Below are 22,936 nucleotides of genomic sequence, written 5' to 3'. Positions count from 1 at the left end.
GATATTGGCTGAATAGCGAACAGTGCAGATCATGATCAGACTGCATGGATGTGCAGGCTGATCATGATCTACACTGGTCTCAAAGGCAGAATCAATCGTGTCCAGCATGATGAAGGTTAAAGTAACAAGTTCCATTAGTTCAAAACTGAAAGGACTTGAATTATATATTTTTATCATCACATACATTTTCTCATTAAAAAAATAAAAACGAATTTACAAATATTCTTTTGTTGCCCCGGATCGATAACGTAACATAAGCACTGCTGCACAATATCATGTGCAATGTCATTTTATTGAATTTGAAAGGAGAACCTGTATGTGATAAATTTGATTAATTACTTTTGAAAAATAGAGGCCTCTTTGGTGAAATCACAAACCATGTCCCATTGGAAAGAAGCTAAATTTTCAGTCAAAACAGAATTGCATCCATAATTGTATGAATTACAGTACAGTTATGATACAATGCAAAATTGAGGGCATATATTAACCGGTTAAGTCTGGTATTTTATGACTTACTATGAACATAATAATTATGTTTTGACATTCTTACACTAAAGTTATCTCTACATGGCAACCAATCCATACTTTATGATCTAATACATATAACATGCATTTTGATATACTAATAGACTAAACATGTAAAGTTATCTTCACATGGCAACTTGTTCAGTGTTTTATGATAAACTTAGAACAACTGTTTTGATTTGCTTACACAAATGTTATATCTACACAGCAACTCATCCAGTATTTCACTATCTACTATGAAGTACCATTTTGATACATGTACACTAAAGTTATCTCTACACGGCAACCCGTCCAGTATTTTATGATCTGTTACGAACAACAGTTTTGGTATATTTACACTAAAAGTTATCTCTACACGGCAACCCGTCCAGTATTTTATGATCTGTTACGAACAACAGTTTTGGTATACTTACACTAAAAGTTATCTCTACATGGCAACCCATCCAGTATTTTATGATCTGTTACGAACAACAGTTTTGGTATACTTACACTAAAAGTTATCTCTACACGGCAACCCGTCCAGTATTTTATGATCTGTTACGAACAACAGTTTTGGTATACTTACACTAAAGTTATCTCTACACGACAACCCGTCCAGTATTTTAAAATCTATTATGAACAACAGTTTTGGTAAACTTACACTAAAGTTATCTCTACACGGCAAGCCGTCCAGTATTTTATGATCCACCATAAACAACCGTTTTGCATCGATCACCTGCTGCAATGACCAGCCCTCCAAAAATGGATGCAGCATCTCATCTGTGACGCCCAGTCTACAAAGCAGAATATGAACACAATTCAGTTCCTTAAAATGAAACCAGTCTATTTCTACAATGAATCCATGATAGCGACACAATCCTAAGTTGGTTCAGCCATAGTTCTCTACCTGAGCAACTGCTAGAACTTCATGAATGTGGCGGAGGATGTGGCAAGCCAAAACTTGACTCAAGATGACAATCAAGGTGAAACAACAAGGGAGCTGGGGGTGGTATCCCCCTCACATGATTTGGGTGTGAAACAGGTAAATTCTATTCAGTTATTTCAAAAAGTCTACAATGTGTCTTTGTAGATATGGTAGGTTTGTCCTATTGATAGTGAACAAAACTACCAAAGTTTACAAAAAGATAGAAGACAAACTGTATTAAAATAAAGAAATAAACAAAATTTAAATTTAATATATTTAGTAAATACTAACTTTTCAGGAATTTTTGTACACAGCTCGATACAGGAATGATTCATACTGGCTATCCTCTGGTACCCAAAGAACAAATCGTTGCTCCATCTTTTTGTGCCCTGTAAGTATATCAAAACTGTTTTAACATTAAGTTTAAAATAATTTCAACTAATTTGCAATCAATTAAATGAACAAGAGCTGCTGTCCATAATTCAATGCTTTGACTTTTCAATTTTTCTAAGTCAAACAAGGGACATAACTTGGTATGACTTATGACTTTGTAACTGAGTTGGGTTTTTTCATTACAATTTATTATAAATTTAAGTTTTATTGCAGCACTGATAACAACATGCATGAAAAACTTTCTAAGCGAAGTAAGGGCCATAACTGGAATAAATTTAAACCAAGAGTTCTTTAACTTAGTTATGTAACTACATTTGACGAGAAGTGTGTGCGTGTGTTCGGGTTTAATGTCTTTTTCAACAATTTTTCAGATATTATATAAACGACAGTGTCTACCCAACCAGCTTGGCAATAAAACATTCTACGTTCTTGATAGTACAGAATGCATGAACACTGAATTTAACACTTTTATATATAATCAAGGCAATTTACTTCCAGTAACCTGTTCAAACCTTTTAAAAAATAAAATAACCTTTTCAATTGAATGGAAAAATTAGTAAAAAGAACTAATTCTCTTGTGTTTCCATAATATTTAATTTGTCAGTAACTAAGTTTCAAAGTCGTCATCGAAAAATATAGCAATAATTTTCTGATATCTTAAAAATTAACTTTCTCATTTTTTGTTGTGGTTACAGGATCTGAAGGTCAATGCCTTTAAACATTTTACCATGTTTAAATGTTGGATTTCTAAATAATGTTTGATTAATCTTCATACTCATTAAAACTATTTTTATCTACATTATGCTACTTTTTCATCTAAAATAACTGAAAAATATTGTGAAGAACTATTATGCTCCATTTATGTAATTTAGTAATACGTGACGCGACAAGTGTAATTTAGTTATGTGACTCTATCCTGTCCTACTTTATGACATTACAAACGCATTATAAAGGACTGCATCAATACCTTTAAAAGCATTTTCCCACTGAGCAAATACAATAAAGGTTTTGTTTTTTCTTATCATTGTATACCAGAAAGAAAAAAACGAGAAATGATCAGGCGAGGAAACCTTGGTCAGAAAAACCGTTGTTTACTTCCGATGATACATTAACGGAACTTAATATGCAAAAGGTTTTACCTGAAATCAAATTTAGTACTTTAGATGATTAATGCTGCATTAAGGAACAGTCTGATCTGAGGTCTATTACAACCAGAGATAAGAAAATTATTAAATATTAAAGATGCTGCTAATGTTTCAGTGAACATTCTCCATCAATAAATGCAAGGAAATCAATTCTAAATTATTACAAGAGACAAATTTTATAGACAAACTGTTACACTGCATTGCTCAAATTTGCAAATGTAGCTGTCTACAGAGATATTGTAATATGTGCAGATATATGTTAGGGTTATTATGATATCACCAAAAGCAATTCCTGAGAATTTTTTTATCTTTTTGGCATACAGATATTTGTTTGTTCTGTGTTTAGCACCATTTTCAACAATACTTCAGTTATTTTTTGGCGGGCAGATATCATAACCAGTGTTTCTGGGTTCTGTACCAACACTGACATATGTTCTCCCCAAGTAACTGCCAACTTCTCCACATGACTCAAGAGTTTGAAGACAAATGATTTCTGACACAATGTCTTTTATCAAATCGTCACGGAGAACATACACCGTGCTCAGGAACAGAACACACAACCCCATGATCCATAGTCCCGCGCTCCCGATCCCTACAGACATACAGATACTGAACTCACAACCCCATGATCCACAGACCTGCGCTCCCGATCCCTACAGACATACAGATACTGAACTCACAACCCCATGATCCATAGACCCGCGCTCCCGATCCCTACAGACATACAGAACTGAACTCACAACCCCATGATCCATAGACCCACGCTCTCGATCCCTACAGACATACAGATACTGGATCGAGTTATTCGAAGTCATTCAAGGCTTCCACAAAATGAAACAAGAGCACTGCCTGCCGGTACCATCTCTCGTCTGCAAGTGCTAGACAGTATATGTATGAAAAGAGCCATAATTCTGACAAAATGCATATCAGAGGTATGGTTCTTGGCCTACATAGTCATCTTATAATGGAGCAAACAACAACCTGATCTACAGATATCTTTAAAAAAAACATTAATGGCCTTCGAGTTCAAGCGAACAAAATTTTACTTTTTGTACTTCCGTAATTATTTCATACCGTCCTAACAAATACATTATCGAAATGAACTTAGGTTAACACATTTGTTAAGTAGATATCCTTCTTTCTGACCACTTATCTCATAAATTAAGACAGGAATTTCAAGTGACAGCTTACAACACTTAACAAATCATATTTTTATTACATTTTGTTCATTTAAAATACAGTTATGTAAATTCTGAATCATTCTTTAACAAACTACAGTTTAAATGCTTACATAAAATAAAGGAATCCATAAATCCTGTTTTAGTCTAGTGGATTTAATCACCAAACAGTTAGGTCATTACAAGTTCAGTTTCAGTTAAAAACCCATATTAATTTTATTGTTTTTTTAATGCAATTAAAGGCATTTATAAACTATAACAGGTTTAATGCACACAGCCCAAAGACTGTGTAAAGCACCCAAGTCCATAAATTCCTCTGTAAATGCATGATTTCTTCAACCTGGGAACACAGTTTAAATATGTAACAAATTCCAGTTATAATAAGTTTACTTGGTTTCTAACCTTGCTTCAAGGTTATAAATATCTAAAACCTCTGGCATCTGATTTGTTTTTCACTTTCTTTGCACTTAGTCTATATATGACACTGGTTTCTAAACTCAAATTTTAAATGCTTGGAACGAACCAGCACTTGTTCCTAATTTGTTTAGGGTACGTAGAGACATAATGTGAATGCTAGACATTTCCCTATATTTAACAAACTGACTCTTACAATTTTTCACGCTTATAACATCACTGTGGGAGAGCCATCTTGCATGGAATAACTTAAGTCTAATTAATTACAGAATTAAAATGCGTATGAAATAAAATGTAATAATCTGTCAAGTAGAAAAATGATTAATGTTCTTACCAGAGGTTCACAGAATATTTCTTTGGTGTAGACATTCTTCAAACTCGCCAAACTTTCCCAGTTTCCACTGTTGAGCATTACAATCTTGCTGGCAAGTATTAATTGTGCCTTCGTCTTCACGATATCCCACTGTAAAGAAAAGAAATCATTTGTAAAGGGAGGTAATTGAAATTTTAAAAAAGGATTAAAATTGAATTTTTAAACAAGGAGCTGCGTTCAATAAATGCTTGATGCCCCCAGTGGCATCCTTGTTGATAGATTTTGCATGCAAGTCCAAAACGAGGTCAAGGTCAAGGTCAAACTGAGGTCAGGTGATGTTTGAACATGAGGAATGGTCACAATTTACATCTGTATTAGTATCAATTCATTCTTGTAAGGGGTATTGATGCTAGACGAAACGGTTCCATTTGGTTAACCAAGAGATGGCCCATATAAAGCAACCTAAGTCCAAAATGAGATCAAGGTCAAGGTCAAACTGAGGTCAGGTGATGTCTGAAGATGAGGAATGGTCACAGTTTACATCTGTATTAGTATCAAGTCATTCTAGTAAGGGGTATTGATGCTAGATGATTTGGTTAACCTCGTACGGACGCACACCCATACGATTTGTGTACTAGGTGGTCATTCCGTTGTATGAAAACAATAGAATGATCACTTAAGGGACAAAAGAATTAAGTGGTTACGGAATGAATACAAAGGATTTCTATTGTCCTAGGCCACATCTCCTACCATCCAAGGGATCAATTGTGTGCTCGGACGGACGAACGAACGAACAGACGGACAGGACAATCACTATATGCCTCCCGCATCAGTAGATGCAGGGGGCAAAAAACACTAACCAAAGTTTTCAAGCTACCACTGAAACATAAATAATGAACTGGGTCTTTGTTCCAGCAACATGTTACATCCCATTTAGGCAGATAATACTTTCAAATTTCATAACATTCGATCCAGTTTGAATGCAACGATGAAACGTTTTTATATATTATTTCAAGGACGGATCAATGTAATAATTATAACATCTTGAAAGAAACATGAATTTATATTTCTCAGCTATATGCCGTAATTATATAAGTAAAATCTCATTTCATCCTTCTCGATAAATTCAGGCATATGTTGTAATGTTACCGTTATCCAATTCAAAATCTTAAACATATAATTTTTTGCAAGTAAAATTATCTCTACTCATTGGTTTCAGCAGTTATTTAAATTTCAAATATTTAAGACCTAATATTAGGTGTTAAGCCATCCCATTTAACCTTTAGCCTAGCTGTTGGCGGCAAGTGATTCTGCCTTTGCAACCAGTGCAGACCAATTTAAGATCGGCCTGCATGCACATTCGTGCAGGCTGATCATGGTCTACAATGTTCGCTGTTCAGTCAGTAAATTTTCAGTGAACACCTCTTGGAATTTAAGTATGAATAAATGATATTGCCCAAATTGAATAATGGGTCAGTTAATTTTAGGAATTATTTAAAGCAGGGTAAAGGTTAAAATGAGTCGTAGATCTTCAACAGCTTTCATATAAACACTTGAACAATTAAAAGTTTCTAAGTGGAAAAATGGATCATGAGTTATGGAACTTTGTGCATTGTATGTCAGAACAAGTGTGTGAAGTTTCAAATCATTGCATGCCACTGGTAGTAACCAAGATAGCTTAATTATAAAAACCTAATACAATTATGGCACCAATACAGAGTACAGGTGTGAAGGGTGACTGTTATACAGCTAACCGCAGACTCAAACAAGTCAACTAAAAGTTAGGATTTTTTTTTCCAAGATTGCTAAGATTTTTTTGTTTTTGAGTTTATACAATACCATTTCTATAAATGTATAATAATTATTTAGCCCATATGATTGTGCTGTTATTAAACTAATGTTATAAACTTTATGAATTTTAGTATAAAATTGAAGAAATATTCATACTATATAAATCACATTATGTGTCTTTTTATATGAAGATTTGAAATGAGACATGCTTTTCATATAGGTTAGCTATGTAATTCATATAACATTATGCATTTGTGCTCTATTTCACACATTTTATCAAAATAAATTTTTGAGAATTTCTCACATATCGTTCTGAAATATCATGTACTGCGAAACTGTTTCTTTGTGGACATGGAATTTCAGGTTTATTTTCAAAGTGACTATTTTGTGGTGATATGAAATCGTGAATTTTTATTCTTACCAATAAAATAAATGTAAATTTTACATTGTTCATTGGGCCTAAAGCTAACCGTGAAATCCACAAAAAATACTCCCCCACGGTCCAACATCAGGTGATTTTGCAGTACATAAAAGTTGATAAAACATTATACATTAAAACTGCCTGTTGGCTACTTCAGTGAAATTACAGAAACACAAACAATATAATAATTGAGCTGTGACATGAGAAAACCAACATAGTGACTTTGCGACCAGCATGGATCCAGACCAGCCTGCGCATCCGCACAGTCTGGTCAGGATCCATGCTGTTCACCAACAGTTTCCCTAATTACAATAGGCTTTGCACGGATGCGCAGGCTGGTCTGGATCCATGCTGGTCGCAAAGCCACTATGTTGGTTTTCTCATGGCACGGCTCATATTTTAACTTTTAACTTACCTTGTAATCAAATGAGAAGGCCTCATCAGCTGGCATAACTTTAATCTGAAACATAGAAATCACGCATTTTACTATCTATCTTACTTATGATACTGTCTAAAGTAAGAACAATTACAACAAAGTTACTCAGACATAGTCCCTGCAGAGAACAGCTGAAATACCCACAGACACTTGGGGTCAGGGGCGGAGGAGAGTTGGGTGGTTCAGGGGTCCTGACCCCAAGTGTCTGTGGAATTTATACCCGAGCCCTTTGCCAATACTCATGAACGTCTGAAGTTTGAAATATAAACTAAGACTACAAGGTAAAGGCCTGTAATGACATTTAATTAAGGGCATTTTCTGTTGGGTTAACTCAATTTCAACATTCTTTGATTGTTATGAAAAAGCAATTTTCTGTTATGGCTGAAGGAAGCTGAAAAAGCATACAAGAAAACATTATATAAATAATCACAAAAGGAATTGCCAATAACTTATATTTATGGGTCCAATACCTTAAATTATGGCTTTATAAAAAGGCTAAATTATCTGTTTTTTGTGACCACATACTGTGATAAAACTTAACAATTTAACATGAATTATACCTTCAGGAGCTGTATTATAGGAGCTCAGCCAAATTCTAGCATTGTAGAATCATGCATAGCCAAACTGAATATTTCCTTATAACTCTTAATTCTAAGTCTAATTTAAAATACTTGTGAATCCAGCTGCATGTGTGGTTTCTAGTTTTGTACTTGAATCACTTTGAAATTGTTACTAATGTAATGGAAAGACCAAAATAAATCTTGTTTATAAGCAAGATATAACTTATTTTACAATGTTAATGAGCAGAATATCTGTCCACTGTGATTAAAAGCCTGCAATGTGGCTTTTTGAGCAAACATCAAAGACTTTAAAAAAAAAACCTTTCCTTTGGTGTTGTTGGCAAAATAAGTCAGAATGATTCATGTGAATAATAAGAACAACATATAAATATTGAAATCACAGTATATAGTGACAACAACTCTTTCACATAATTCATACACTTTTATATACATTTCAATTGTTTAAAATACTACTTTAACCCTTAGCATGCTAGATAAATTGTCGTCTGCTGGAAATGTCGTCTGCTAAAATTGTAAAGTTCATTCAATTTGCTCCAAAATTGGAAGAAATATTGTCAGAGTAGCAAACAGCTTGGAACCTGATCAGACGCCGATTTAATCGGCGTCTGATCTGGTTCCAAGCTGTTTGCAAAGGCTGTTAAATTCGCCTGCAGCAGGCTAAGGGTTAAACTGTCAGCCAAACAAAAGACAATTTTCTTAAATTTGGTCATTCAGCAAGTGAAACTAATCATATTCTTTTATTCCCTTTTTGCTGGGTTTAACCTGAGCACACCGGCACAGTTATAGATCACATGGCGACTTTCCAGCTTTTGATGGTGGAGGAAGACCCCAGGTCACATAGAACTACTGACCTTCTGTAAGCTAGCAATTGATAGCTTCCTCATAAGAAAAAATTCTACACCCAAGGTGAGCTTTCCGACCCTACAGCGGGGGGGGGGGGGGGGGGTCAAGCGATTCAAAGTCAGTGGGCCTTAACCACTAGGCAACTGAAGCCCCAGGTGGAAACCAATAAACATAAATATGTATAAATTCACCCCACCTTTTATATAATATGTTTAAAGGTTCTTAACTTCTTCTAAACCTCTGAATATATACACATCCCTCAAGACCTTTATTAACCCCATAATGGGCACCACAACATGATGACCATTAAATCTGCCATTTATTATATTAAATTTACTGTATCATACATTGTGATAATCAAATACCACAGAACAGACCAGGAAATAATGGCATTTCCCATAATTCCCTCAGTAATTCAAAATAACTGATAATTGAACAATTAGATTAGATTATTGTAACATACTGCATTCTGCACAATAATTTTTGAAAATGTCATCGAAAGACTTTTGCCTCCGTCAAAATTTTAAAAAATATCGTCTCAAAAACTTGTCAAAGATGGAAACTAAAATATGAAGAAAAAAAATGTTTTCATAAAAATTCTCCTAAATTGTTAGACCCCTTTACATTAAGGGGAGACAACTGCATAAATCTGTGCAGACTGGACCACCAATCCTACACAGCTGCTGTCATATGAAAGACAATTATATACCAGTCTGGAACATTACTGCTATTTGGACATCATTCTGCTGTCTGAAACTGAACAACTCACAGTCAAATTCACTGATAGTTTGCTAATTTCAAAATAATTGAGCCGTGCCATGAGAAAACCAACATAGTGGGTTTGCGACCAGCATGGAGCCAGACCAGCCTGCGCATTCGCGCAGTCTGGTCAGGATCCATGCTGTTCGCTAACAGTTTCTCCAATTCCAACATGCTTTAAAAGCAAACAGCATGGATCCTGACCAGACTGCGCGGATGCGCAGGCTGGTCTGGATCCATGCTGGTCGCGAACCCACTATGTTGGTTTTCTCATGACATGGCTCATATGCATTCATATACACAATAAAGCCAGGCCATTCTTAAAACTGGCAAACTTTACAGGCATTAACACAATCAAACAAAACTCGACAAATTAAAATGTAAAATCTGTTGGTGGGGACTGCAATTTTAGCTCACCAAATACAGTCCAAAATATTTTTGTTTTTTAAAACACATTCATGCACATCAATTACGCTTCTTATTCATTTATCACCCTGAGGAAAATACGTAAATTTTGCTTGTAACGTATATATGGAGTGAATGTCTACTCTATAGTCATGTAACAGTTGTATTTTTTTCTTAACTTAAAACATACAGTGTCACTGACATGAGGCTATACAGTAGTAATAATTTTCATAACCCCATTAAACTGCTACTATAAATACAGAAGAAAGATGCTTGCACATATGCAATGATCCAGGAATTTTTTCAAAAACTTTCATCAATTTACATTATCATGACATTGTGTTTTATGCAAAAGGGACAAAACCAACTTAAAAATTGGGACATCATCTTTCTTGGAATGGTCAGTGAGTAGTTTGTAAAGGCATCTGAGGGTTTAAATGCTTTTGGGGTGATATCACCCATACATTAAATTCAATGAAGTGGTAGATGAGACAGTTCAAATAAAAGAATTCCCTGCTGAATGCAGAAATTTGTGACTGCAAATAGAGTCAATTGTATAGTGGACGCAACTTGACCCCGATGGTTGACCTCTGTATTATAATACATAATAAGGCTCAACCTATTATTGGAAAGAAGTGTACGTAAAAGACGATCTGCACAAGAAAAGGGAAATATAATTTTGTGTAAAAATAAATTAGTGTACTGGAAAGTTTTAACTGATCAAATGTAATTATATATACTTTGATACTGCACTGTATACAAACTAATTCCATATAAATACACACCTAACCTAAGCACCCTTGATTTCTACAATGAAATAATCGATATGAATAATCAGCCTAAGGTCAACCATCGCGGTCAAGTTGCGACTACTATATACAACAAAACATTTAAGGTGAATTTGTATACAACAAAACATTTAAGGTGGAGCTGATGGTTCAATTTCGAGGGCATGCAGGGTTCAGGGGTTCCAGAATTTAAAGTTTAACTGTGTATGAAAGAAAATGTAGACATAGGACTTAATATCTATATATTTCATAGCTCATTTAGTGATCTTCTAAAGAAATTAAATTTTGCAGTAATGAAGTGTAATGAAATGAAAGCAATAACATTTTAAAATTTATCTAAAGGTCAATAAATTAAGTTCTTCCTTTCACTTTGCTGCACTTCATTACTGCAAAACCATATTTCATTAGAACAATAAATAATCTAAAACCATCACTTATATGCTTATATACTTAAAACTGTAATAATCTTGTCTTTTATAATGTATGATATCATCTTTGTCCTTACCATGCTGCCTTTGCGACCAGTGTAGATCATGATCAGACTGCATGGATGTGCAGGCTGATCATGATCTGCACTGTTAGCTATTAAGCCAGTATCTTTTTGGTATTAAGCACCCCTTTTTTTAAGGGTATTGTCCAAAGTGGAAGACAGACAAGTTCATTATAAAAATTCAGCAGGGTTCAGGGTTAAATTTGAATGTCTTCTATCAAGCACTTCTGAATGTGAACATGCCTTAAAACAAGAGCACCGCCTTGCGGGTGCTGACGCTCATCTGATTTTTTTTGTGTAATAGAAATATTGTCCTACCCATGATTTTCTAAGTCTAAAAAGGGCCATCATTCTTGCAAAAAGCAGGATAGAGTTATGTTTCTTAATGTTCAGTGTCCACTTATGATGGTGAAAAACTGTTGCAATTTTTAAAGCAATAGCTTTGATAGTTTATGAGAAAAGTTGACTTAAACATAATACTCAACCAAGAAAATGATTTTCTAAGTCCAAAAGGGGCAATAATTATTGCAAAAAGCCGGATGGAGTTATGTTTCTTGCTGTACAGGGTCAGCTTATGATGGTCAACAAGTGTTGCAAGTTTTAAAGCAATAGCTTTGATAGTTTAGGATAAAAGCTGACCTAAACATAAAACTTAACCATAAAAAAAAAAGTTTCTAAGTCCAAAAGGGGCAATAAATCTTGCAAAAAGCAAGATGGAGTTATGTTTCTTGATGTACAGGGTCTGCTTATGATGGTGAACAAGTATTCCAAGTTTCAAAGCAATAGCTTTGATAGTTTAGGAGAAAAGTTGACCTAAACATAAAACTTAACCAAGAAATCTGATATTTTCTAAGTCCAAAAGGGGCCATAAATCTTGCAAAAAGCAGGATGGAGTTATGTTTCTTGCTGTACAGGGTCAACTTATGATGGTGAACAAGTGTTGCAAGTTTTAAAGCAATAGCTTTGATAGTTTAGGATAAAAGCTGACCTAAACATAAAACTTAACCATAAAAAAAAAAGTTTCTAAGTCCAAAAGGGGCAATAAATCTTGCAAAAAGCAAGATGGAGTTATGTTTCTTGATGTACAGGGTCTGCTTATGATGGTGAACAAGTATTCCAAGTTTCAAAGCAATAGCTTTGATAGTTTAGGAGAAAAGTTGACCTAAACATAAAACTTAACCAAGAAATCTGATATTTTCTAAGTACAAAAGGGGCCATAAATCTTGCAAAAAGCAAGATAGAGTTATGTTTCTTGATGTACAGGGTCTGCTTATGATGGTGAACAAGTATTCCAAGTTTCAAAGCAATAGCTTTGATAGTTTAGGAGAAAAGTTGACCTAAACATAAAACTTAACCAAGAAATCTGGTATTTTCTAAGTACAAAAGGGGCCATAAATCTTGCAAAAAGCAAGATGGAGTTCTGTTTCTTGCTATACAGGGTCAGCTTATGATGGTGAACAAGTATTCCAAGTTTCAAAGCAATAGCTTTGATAGTTTAGGAGAAAAGCTGACCTAAACATAAAACTTAACCAGGCAACGCCGACGCCGACGCCGACAACAACCGCTCAAGTGATGACAATAACTCATCATTTTTTTTCAAACAAGAGCTGTCGGAGGACAGCAACGCTCGACTATTCAACAGCCTTGTCAATTGAATGAATACAAGTTGAAAAAGGGGCATAATTTTGTAAAATGCAAAGTAGAGGTATTGAACCTCTGTACTGCATGTCATATCATGACAGCGAACAAGTGTGTGAAGTTTCAATCCTTTCCAATTTGTGGATACTGAGATACCAGCTTACATACAAAAACTTAACAAAAAAGTGCTAAGTCAAAGGGGCATAATTTTGTAAAAATGCCAAGTAGAGTTATGGGACCTTCACAGTGCATGTTAGATCATGACAGTGAACAAGTGTGTGAAGTTTCAATCCATTCCAATTAGTGGATACTGAGATATCAGATTACATACAAAAATTTAACCAAAAACTGCTAAGTCGAAAAAGGGGCATAATTTTGAAAAAAAAGAGAGTAGAGTTATGGGACTTGCTTAGTGCATGTCAAATCATGATAGTGAAGAAGTATGTGAAGTTTCAATCCATTCCCATTAGTAACTACTGAGATACCAGCTTACATACAAAACCTTAACCAAAAATTTCTAAGTCGAAAAAGGGGCATAATTTTGTAAAAAAGCAAAATAGAGTTATGGAACCTGTGCAATGTAGATCAGTTCATCACAGTGAATAAGTGTGTGAAGTTTCAATCCATTCCCACAAGTGGTTACTGAGATACCAGCTTACATACAAAACCTTAACCAAAATCGGGACGCGGACGCGGACGCAGACGCCGACGCCGACGCCGACGCATGGGCGAGTGCAATAGCTCACTATTCTATGAATAGTCGAGCTAAAAATCAGATGAGCTAAAAACTACTATATAAACATGAACTTCAAAAGTTATGTCACATCTCCAAATATCTGAAGCTACTTTAACCTTTACCCTGCTAAATTTCTACGATGGACCGGTCCATTATTATGTTTGGACAGTACCACTGATTATTCAAAGAGCTGTCCAATGAAAATTTACTGACAAATACAAACAGTGCAGACCTAACATTGATCGTGCAGGCTGATCTTGGTCTGCACTGGTCACAAAGGCAAAATCACTTGCCAGGTCCAGCAGACTAAAGGTTAACACATAACACAAGACATTGGCTCAGACTGGAAATTCATTCTGTCACTGTGAGTCTACCAAAGATACTCGTTTGTCATAAAACAACATACATTTCTCATATATTTCATATATCATTTCTCATAAATATCTAGTTAGCAGACCTTAATTGACAGATAAATACACTATGTAAAATTAAATGTCAGTTTCATGTCATTATTTGACATCACAAGATAATATCATGCATTATCTATAATTATCAGTCAATTAAAATCATATTTGTTACATTTGTTATTTCATAATTAGAAGGCAGTTGATGTATTTTCTATTGATCTAACAGAGACAGAATGATTCATAATAATGATAATGACATTGTTAAAGCTGGGTTTTAGTATTTAATAATAACATGCTATGTCATTCTATTTCATGAATTTATGCAGACAGTAGTCAGTCAATTTAACTAAGTACTATACCCTCCCAATGAGAAGTGTTAATTGGAGAAATTTTAATCAGATTGGTAGTCAGTATGATCATTGGGTTATGTTAAGTATATTTAAGCTGGTCTCATTTACATTGTATTTTTAAGAGCTATGTGGAGGGACTCAGATTTTTTTCTGTCCTTAATTTTTTCATACATTTGTTTTGTAGTTGGTCGTTTGTATATAATACTAGTTTACAAAATTCCTAAAAAAGCTTAATTCACCAAAAAAATTTAGCTGAAAAAGGGGGCAAAATTTTGCCGAAATATTGGCTGTTATGAAACCTGCCTCAGTGTGGTAATATCATCAAATGTCACATAAATGAACAAAAGTTAAATTTAATATGTAATCCAGCAAAATATAATTATATACCTTTCAGAAATTGTCATGGCAGCTAGCCACTGTGCCTTAATTTTGGTTTTACAAATTAGTAAGGGCGATAATCCAGCCATATGCCTTCAGACACTCAGGGAAGTACCCAATCTAGCTATAAGCACATTACAGAAATTGGTAGGGGAGATAATCCAAAAGGTTCTTTCAACAATCTGTTAGGGGTTTGTTCAGCGAAACTGGTAAGGGAGGTAAAATCCAGCAGTATGTATTCCTTAGTCTCTGAAACAGGGAAGGGAAATTATCCAGCACTGTTTTGCCAAAAGGTAGAAAGGGAGATAATCCAGCAGTAATTGGTAAGGGAGAGAATCCATATCAACTGAGTTACTCCACCAAAACCTGTTATGAATCTGCTGAAATCCTTTTATTAGATCTTGTCAAGACTTTTTATACTAAATGGCTAATTAAAGAATCTATCATACATCAACTGATCCATTAAATGCATTAGTTTTAGTTGTTAAGAGGCTAAAAGTATGGAGGAGTGTGGTTTATCTAACAGTAATTACAATTATCTTGATGTGTTTTTTTTTTCCTTTTTCATTTGTCATTTCTGAGGGTATGACTTAGTAGGAAAACTGACCTGTAAGTCACAGAAATGACTCCTGCACTGATTTTATATATATGTATACACAAGGTATAAATTATTCTGTATCAATTAAAAGTACACAATTCAATATTCTATAGAGTGGAAAAGATCATAAAATATGGAAATGAAATTGACCACCTAAATTGGTGTTGCATGCTTTATAATCAATTATTTACCGAATCGTTAAAAATCAATAAAATTTTATGGCATCACTGGACATTTCAGATATTTTTAAAGTCAATATATTTAGTCTAGCATATGGCATGATATATGACCTGAGGGGCGGAACATTATCTACCACATGTGCACTTTTAGCATACCAACATCAATAAATAGATAAATAGATACCAATTTTTCATTGATAATATTCTTTTAAAATCATCATATGGAGTGAAAAAAACAACTTTAGAATCTGTTACCCTGCAGCCAAAGGCCAAATTTTCTTGTTGATTCATAAAGCCCTATTACAGTGTATTGTAACAATTTCATCTGTTACCTAATTGTAATTGAATAAAATGGTATAATTGCTCGAGAATTTACAGTTTTTACAAGATAATCTGCTCTCTTTATTCAACCATTTTGACCTAAATGCTTAAAACGTACATCAAAAGAATAATAAAATAAAACAACAACAATAACATTTAACTTAAACATTATTTTGCAGCTGACCGAGACTTTTAATACAGATTATCAATGACTTGAGAAATGTCAGCTCGACTTTCTTCTGTATTTATAATACCTCAATTTTCAGTTTTTATTAATTTGTTTTTGTTGTTGGGTTTAACGTTGCACCAACACAATCATAGGTCATTTCCAGCTTTGATGGTGGAGAAAACCCCAGGTGCCACTCAGTGTATCATCATGGGCGAGCACCTGGGTAGAATCCCTGACCTTCCATAAACCAGCTGGATGGCTTCCTCACATGAAAAATTCAATGCCCCGCATGAGGCTCAAACCTACCTAGATTAGGAGCAAGTTATTTTTAGTCAGCAAACTTAACCACTCGGCCACGAAGGCCCCATTTTATTATGTTTGATAGAAAAAGTGTAAATTAATTCATTTTCTAATTAATTTCAGCACCAGCAAGGTGCACAGATTTCTTATAAAGCATCTGTGTATTTCTCAGAAGACTTATTATGTTACTGTAGTTGAGTTCAACAAATTAGATGGGTATAGTTACTGAACTTGTGCATTAAATTCAGACATTAATTATTTTGGTTGATAAAGAGAATAAAATCCTTCCTTTTTAAATTTATTATTGCACGTATAATAAATTATAATACATGATGGAGAAAATCTTTTTGAAGGACTAGGCCTTTTTTGTACCTTAGTAAAAGGCAGCTGCTGCTACTGAATTTTGACAATCACAAAATATAATCACACCTTTTGGTTTTGTTAATCTAATATTAAGAAGAAGTTTACTTAAGATTTGAGCAAGACAAGCAATAATTTTCTCTTTAAAGAAACTATAATCTAATTACATTTATTTATCATAGCAACTTCGAGACAAGGTTTTCCCAACTGGAACGCCACTATCCCAAAAACTGCGTCAGCCACATACCCTAAGTATCAATAAAGCAAAGTTAAATATAGCAAGTAAAGGTAATAAAGATCGTCAAGGATGAAATATATGATCCGTTTTTTAACCTTAAAATGGGTTATATAAAATTTATATTTTCATGGTATTGTGTAGGCTGATAATAAAACTAAAATAAATTATTTGATATAGTATTTGATCTAACATTCCAAAATCATATTAATGCTAATACCCTGCGAAATTCCTATAATGAACTTGTCCATCTTACAATTTGGACTGTACCATTAACTGTTGAAAGGGTGCTTACCAAAAATATACAGAGTGTAGATCTTGATCAGACTGCAGTCACTGCACAGATATGCAGGTAGATCATGATCTACACTGGTTGCAAATGCAGAATCAATCATGTCCAGCATGATAAGGGTTAAGTAGTGAAAACCTGTAATGTTAATGTTTGTTTCAGTGTACAAAATTTAATCTTTCATCAATGAATTGAACATCAGATAATGCAAAATCTGGTGTTTATGAGTGAATGATAATTTGAGTTTGACATGCATGCACAACAAAGGGTTTAATTGTAATAGTGAAAGAAAATACTGCATTTTATCAGATATATTTCACACTGATATTTTGGTAGTTAATACTGCAAAACAAGTTAGTAATAAATATTTAAGCATTATCATGCTGGACACAATTTACTTTGCCTTTGCGACCAGTGTAGATCTTGATCAGCCTGCACATCTGTGCAGTCTGATCAAGATCTGCACTGTTCCCAGTTCAGTTAGCATCCCTTTTAACAGTCACTGGTACTGTCCAAATTGAAAAATGGATATTAAGCTTGTTTATTATAGAAATTTAGCAGCGTAAGGGTTATGCATTGCATCATGAGGACGTGCCTCCAACCCACATCCAACCCTTCACCTAAAAAATGCTTGATAGTACAATTATTTCATATAAAAAAGGGGCACAACTGATAAAAAATCATCAGACCCATAATATGTGCACGTGCATTTAATGATGATGATGTAATAATTACCAAATACCATTGAAATTGGATGGAACTCACATCTCACATGAACACATTTAAGTGTGACAGAGCCAACAGAATGACAATTCAAACACTACCCTATATAGAAAATTTTCTCTGGATTTCCAGTAGAATGCCACTGGATTTTCAGCAGAATTCTACTGGAATCCAGTGGTAAATACAGAACTTCATAGGTGTCTTAAAAAATCTTTTAATAAACATGCAAAAGTTCATATAAAAATTATATCATATGTCATTTAAAGTGTCTTCAGTCTTGTATAAGAACTTTTATTATTTCTACCAACAATTTAAGCAAATGTGACTAGGTCTTTTTAAAACCATCTCACCGATTATAACATCATTTATCATTTTAGTGACAATTTAAATTGATAAGATAATAATTCTATAATATGAACATCAACATTTTAACTTTAACCTTTAAGGCTAACATTATAAAGGGTGTTTTTTTCACATTATCAGGATGTCTTTATCCAATTTTTGTGAATTACATTCAAAATCATGGCTGCATGAATATGTATGAATTTTCAATTGTCTTGAAATTGGTTAAGAAACTGTAAAAAAGTAACCTGAAGGTACATTTTTTTACAATCTATTTTTAGCTTATTTTAAGATGAATGGGAAGTCACAACAAGTGGATATCCACCCTCTGCTTACTGTACAACTTTGACTCCTTAAGCACTTGATAAAAATCAACCTAGTTTGAAATGGAGTCAATTTTAAGTCACATCACTGTGCAGTAGGGTGAAACATATTGGTAAACGAAGATATTCATCCGTTTTAAAATATTCTATACTGTTGAGTAATTATACAATATACCACGAAAAATGGTGAGACCCTTCTTAAAAATGTTTTACTTGAATTTTTAAATTGTTTTAAGTTGTGCATGCACGCATTAGGCCATGCAAATTTTACTTTAGAGTAAGACCTGAGAAAAGCTTGAAATTATTAAGGGACCCATCTAAATCATGGGGCAATAATGCCTCCAAGCTGGAACAACTTGTTAGACCTTCCTGCTCCAAGTTATGTTTCTAAAGTTAAAAAAAAATAAATAAATAAATACGGATTAAAGTTGCAACTTTGAAAAATCAGCTAAATACAGACTTTCCAAATTAAAAAAAAATATTGGCGCACTTTCAATGGACAGCAAGGGTTTCATTAATTATTGTAGAAGGTGGCAGTTGCAGACGGTGGTTTTTGGGGGTCCCCATCCCATTTCGAGCTTCACTTGCTACAGGAAAAGTAGCCATGGCAGGGCTCAAACCAACATTAAGCAAGGGGGCAATCACCACCACACAGCCCTTAATGAAACCCCTGGCTGGGCAACTGCATGTATACCTGTGCTGGACCATTCGGCACCTTCTGAGCAACTTGATAAACATTTCGTTTTTCTTCTAACTCTTCTTTCCTCTGGTCCAGATGAGGATCAAACTGGGGTAAAGATGTATCTAAGTGTTCAATTAAATAATGATAATCTGGTCTTATCCACCTGAATACTGGAAATATGTAAATATCGTTTGTTTTTCTATTTTCCACAACAATCTTATCCACATACCAATCGGCACCAAGTCCCGCATTGTCTCGCCAAAATTCAACCCTATCGACATGCCCGCCAAAAGTTTTTATTTTCAAATCTTTTATCGGAAATACATCCAACTGTCCACTCTCGAAGTCATTACGGAAGAAATTGTCTAAAACTAAGTCATCAGTGTAGTTTCCATTTTTATCATGTAGTTTTATTTTCACATTTGCATCAGTGCCTGCATGCTTTTTATCTCCAGTTTTTACATAAATAACAAACTGTGCATTTTGCACACCTAAACATGCACCCATTTTCTAAATTTAATTTGGATATCAAAAAATTTAATTAAAATCTATTACTTCATTTTTTTTTCAATATATATTTTTAAAATTTATCATGTAGGTCACTAACTTTCGAATATCCAAAGCGTAAATGTTTTTTTGAAGACACACTGTATTGTGCACACGCGACTTGTTCAAACTAAATAAAGATGACACACTATTATCTTATCTGGTAAGTATCGTCCTTTGATCGCGTTATCGACTCCGCCTTTTGGGCTATGAGTTTGTTTCCAATACTGATACTGATTTTATAGGAGCATTCATTCACGTAGTCGTGTGTATTTATGTTTACCATAAGTCGGCGTCCTTTTGAAAGTTTTGTCAAACTTAAAACCATGTGACCGTGACGCAAGCTTACAGGTATTTGTCCACAGGTACTTGTATTTCGATAAATAATTGGCTTTTGTATTTATGCTTTAAGTTGGTACACTTATGTGAAAATATCAAGGTCAAGAAAACAGCGTAAATATTTAAGATAAGATATAAATAAATATGAATATAGCTTACAAATGTGCACTTGTATTGCAAGATAAAACACTCAATACATTAATTTTGTGTATTATTTTCATTCTAAATGCATTGATTCAATGTTCCTTTGTTCTTTATGTTATGTAACCATTTATGTTGTATTGCTGGTTCGATCATGTGTCTCACAAATATTTTACACGGGTATATTTTGCACGGGTTTTTCGGTTCACGTGCGTATATTATAATACCATTAAACTGGGATATATTGATAAACCAACTTCCATAGATATTGCAGAACAAAACAAACTTTGCAACGACACACCTTTCAATATTTTCAAAAAGATTTCGGTGTCATCCATGCTATGTTATGTAACCTTGTGTCTCAAAGGTCTATTGCGGAAAATTTTGCAACGCCTGTGAACAATGTATTCGTAAATCAATTCTTCTGCGGAGTCAAAAGTGATCGACACGTGCTTGTGTTGAATAAAAATAAGCTGTTTCGTTGATTTTATTTTAACGTTTATTTTTAAAAACAACCCATATGAATAATTAGAAAAAAAATATCTTCTGCTGATGAGCCCAAAAAAGTGTTTTAAAATTCCTCACCGCGCTCACTGACGGGATACAATAATAACTGTAATTTGAGGATTGCCCTTTTTCACGGATTTTAGTTTGATTTTCTCAAAGGCACTGAGCATGCTAGCATTGTGAGCCACGTATGAGATAGTGAAATCATCCCATTTCAAAAATATGATATTTAAAAAGTAGGACGAAGTCATAGATGTACGAGTACTAGTATTTTATAGTCGAAACCGCAAAGCGTATTTACCACTTCATTGATAAAATTATAAAATAGTTTAATAATAGTATCCGTAGGCGGATAAAGAAAAAAAACTGTCACGAACTTTTCATTTTCGTTTTATGGCTCAGCGAATTATGAATGTGGATGTAAGCGTCTCCGTATGCGTACGTAAACTGGGACGGGCAGACGGAGAAACCTGTCATATTATTTTTGCATACCGCAGATGCCGTTATTTTAACTTGTATACAAGCAGACAGGTATTCAAAAAAATACAGGTATTTTCAAGTGGGTGTTGTCTGAAATGCCAAATGATTTTCAATACATGTCCGCTGACGTGCAACGGGATGTGCCGGTTGGGAACAGTGTATATTTAATGTGGAGAAAACTTAACAAAACCTACTGATAACATAGCTTCTTCGGTGAATTCCGAAAAGCTTTGATACAGTTTCTGTATCGTCATAAAATGCTTGTAGGCCTTATACCCACAAGGAAATTTTGGGACAATAAACCGTTCAGTTGCAAACTATTGACGGAAGATTTATTTGTAAGAAGAAATGTTACACACCTTACGGAAAACAGAAATATAAATGAAAAGGCAAATCACTAGAAAAAGATGAAAAATGTAGACATCGCTAAACAAAACGTACCGTACAATTTCAAATTTTGAAAAAAAAAACATATTTACGCGAGTATTCTTTTGTTTATACACATCATTTTCTTTCCATTTAAATGTATAACCAGAAACAGAAAAAAACTTGGGTCCCATTTTTTTCTCATCGAGCTTACCTAAAGAACATGACTCATGCCAACTCTGGTTTTCTGGGCTATAACAAGAGTGAAAACTGCTTATAAAAATATCACACATCTGGGGCCGTATTCATAAAGCATCTTAAGTATAAGTATAAGAAATTGTTTATTTACTTAAGTATTACTTAGGTAAGATTTTTTTTACTTAAGTATATTTGTTATTCATGAAACAACTTAATAAGTAATTTTTGGCTTTTCTTGTGGACGAAAACATTTAAAACAAGAGCTGTCTCCATAGGATGACACATGCCCCCCGATGGCACTTTGAATGAATAGTTATGGCCGATGTTAGAGTTTAGGACCTTTGACCTACGGAGCTGGGTCTTGCGCACGACACGTCGTCTTACTGTGTCACACATTCATCCTTTAACGTCTAAGTGTGACATTGACCTTTGAGCTACGGACCTGGGTCTTGCGCGCGACATGTCGTCTTACCGTGGTTCACATTCATGCCAAGTTATTCGAAAATCCGTCCATCGATGACAAAGATATGGACCGGACACGCCCATCAATGCACTATCCTTTAATGTCTAAGTGTTACCTTGACCTTTGAGCTACGGACCTGGGTCTTGCGCGTGACACGTCGTCTTACTGTGGTACACATTCATGCCAAGTTATTTGAAAATCCATCCATCGATGACAAAGATATGGACCGGACACGAAAATTGCGGACAGACTGACAGACCGACAGACGGTTCAAAAACAATATGCCTCCCTTCGGGGGCATAAAAAAACACATTAATTTCATACAGATACAACATGCACAATTATGTTTAAAGTGCTTTTATCTGAAAAACAACGCTTTAATCGTACTCACAACGCCATTTTGTTTTCTGACTTAAGTCATTTCTTACGTATCTTAAGTTTAAACTGTTTTATGAATAGGACTTTTTTACTTAGACTTAA

The 22,936-nt window shown here is 34.3% G+C and overlaps 1 protein-coding gene across 1 annotated transcript in view; it reads right to left on the bottom strand.

Moving 5' to 3' along the window:
- Window positions 1-22,936, bottom strand: part of LOC123557731 (allene oxide synthase-lipoxygenase protein-like) — a 71,075-nt gene that overhangs the window by 25,519 nt on the left and 22,620 nt on the right. Inside the window, exons 3-6 of the mRNA XM_053544710.1 lie at window positions 7,500-7,544; window positions 4,894-5,022; window positions 1,721-1,818; window positions 1,166-1,298 (exon numbers count right to left, since the gene is read on the bottom strand). Coding sequence (XP_053400685.1) covers window positions 1,166-1,298; window positions 1,721-1,818; window positions 4,894-5,022; window positions 7,500-7,544 — 405 coding nt within the window. The remainder of the gene's footprint in view (window positions 1-1,165; window positions 1,299-1,720; window positions 1,819-4,893; window positions 5,023-7,499; window positions 7,545-22,936) is intronic.

The sequence above is a fragment of the Mercenaria mercenaria genome, chromosome 5 (assembly GCF_021730395.1).
Source record: "Mercenaria mercenaria strain notata chromosome 5, MADL_Memer_1, whole genome shotgun sequence".
Lineage (NCBI taxonomy): Eukaryota > Metazoa > Mollusca > Bivalvia > Venerida > Veneridae > Mercenaria > Mercenaria mercenaria.
This window is presented reverse-complemented; position numbering and strand designations above follow the sequence as displayed.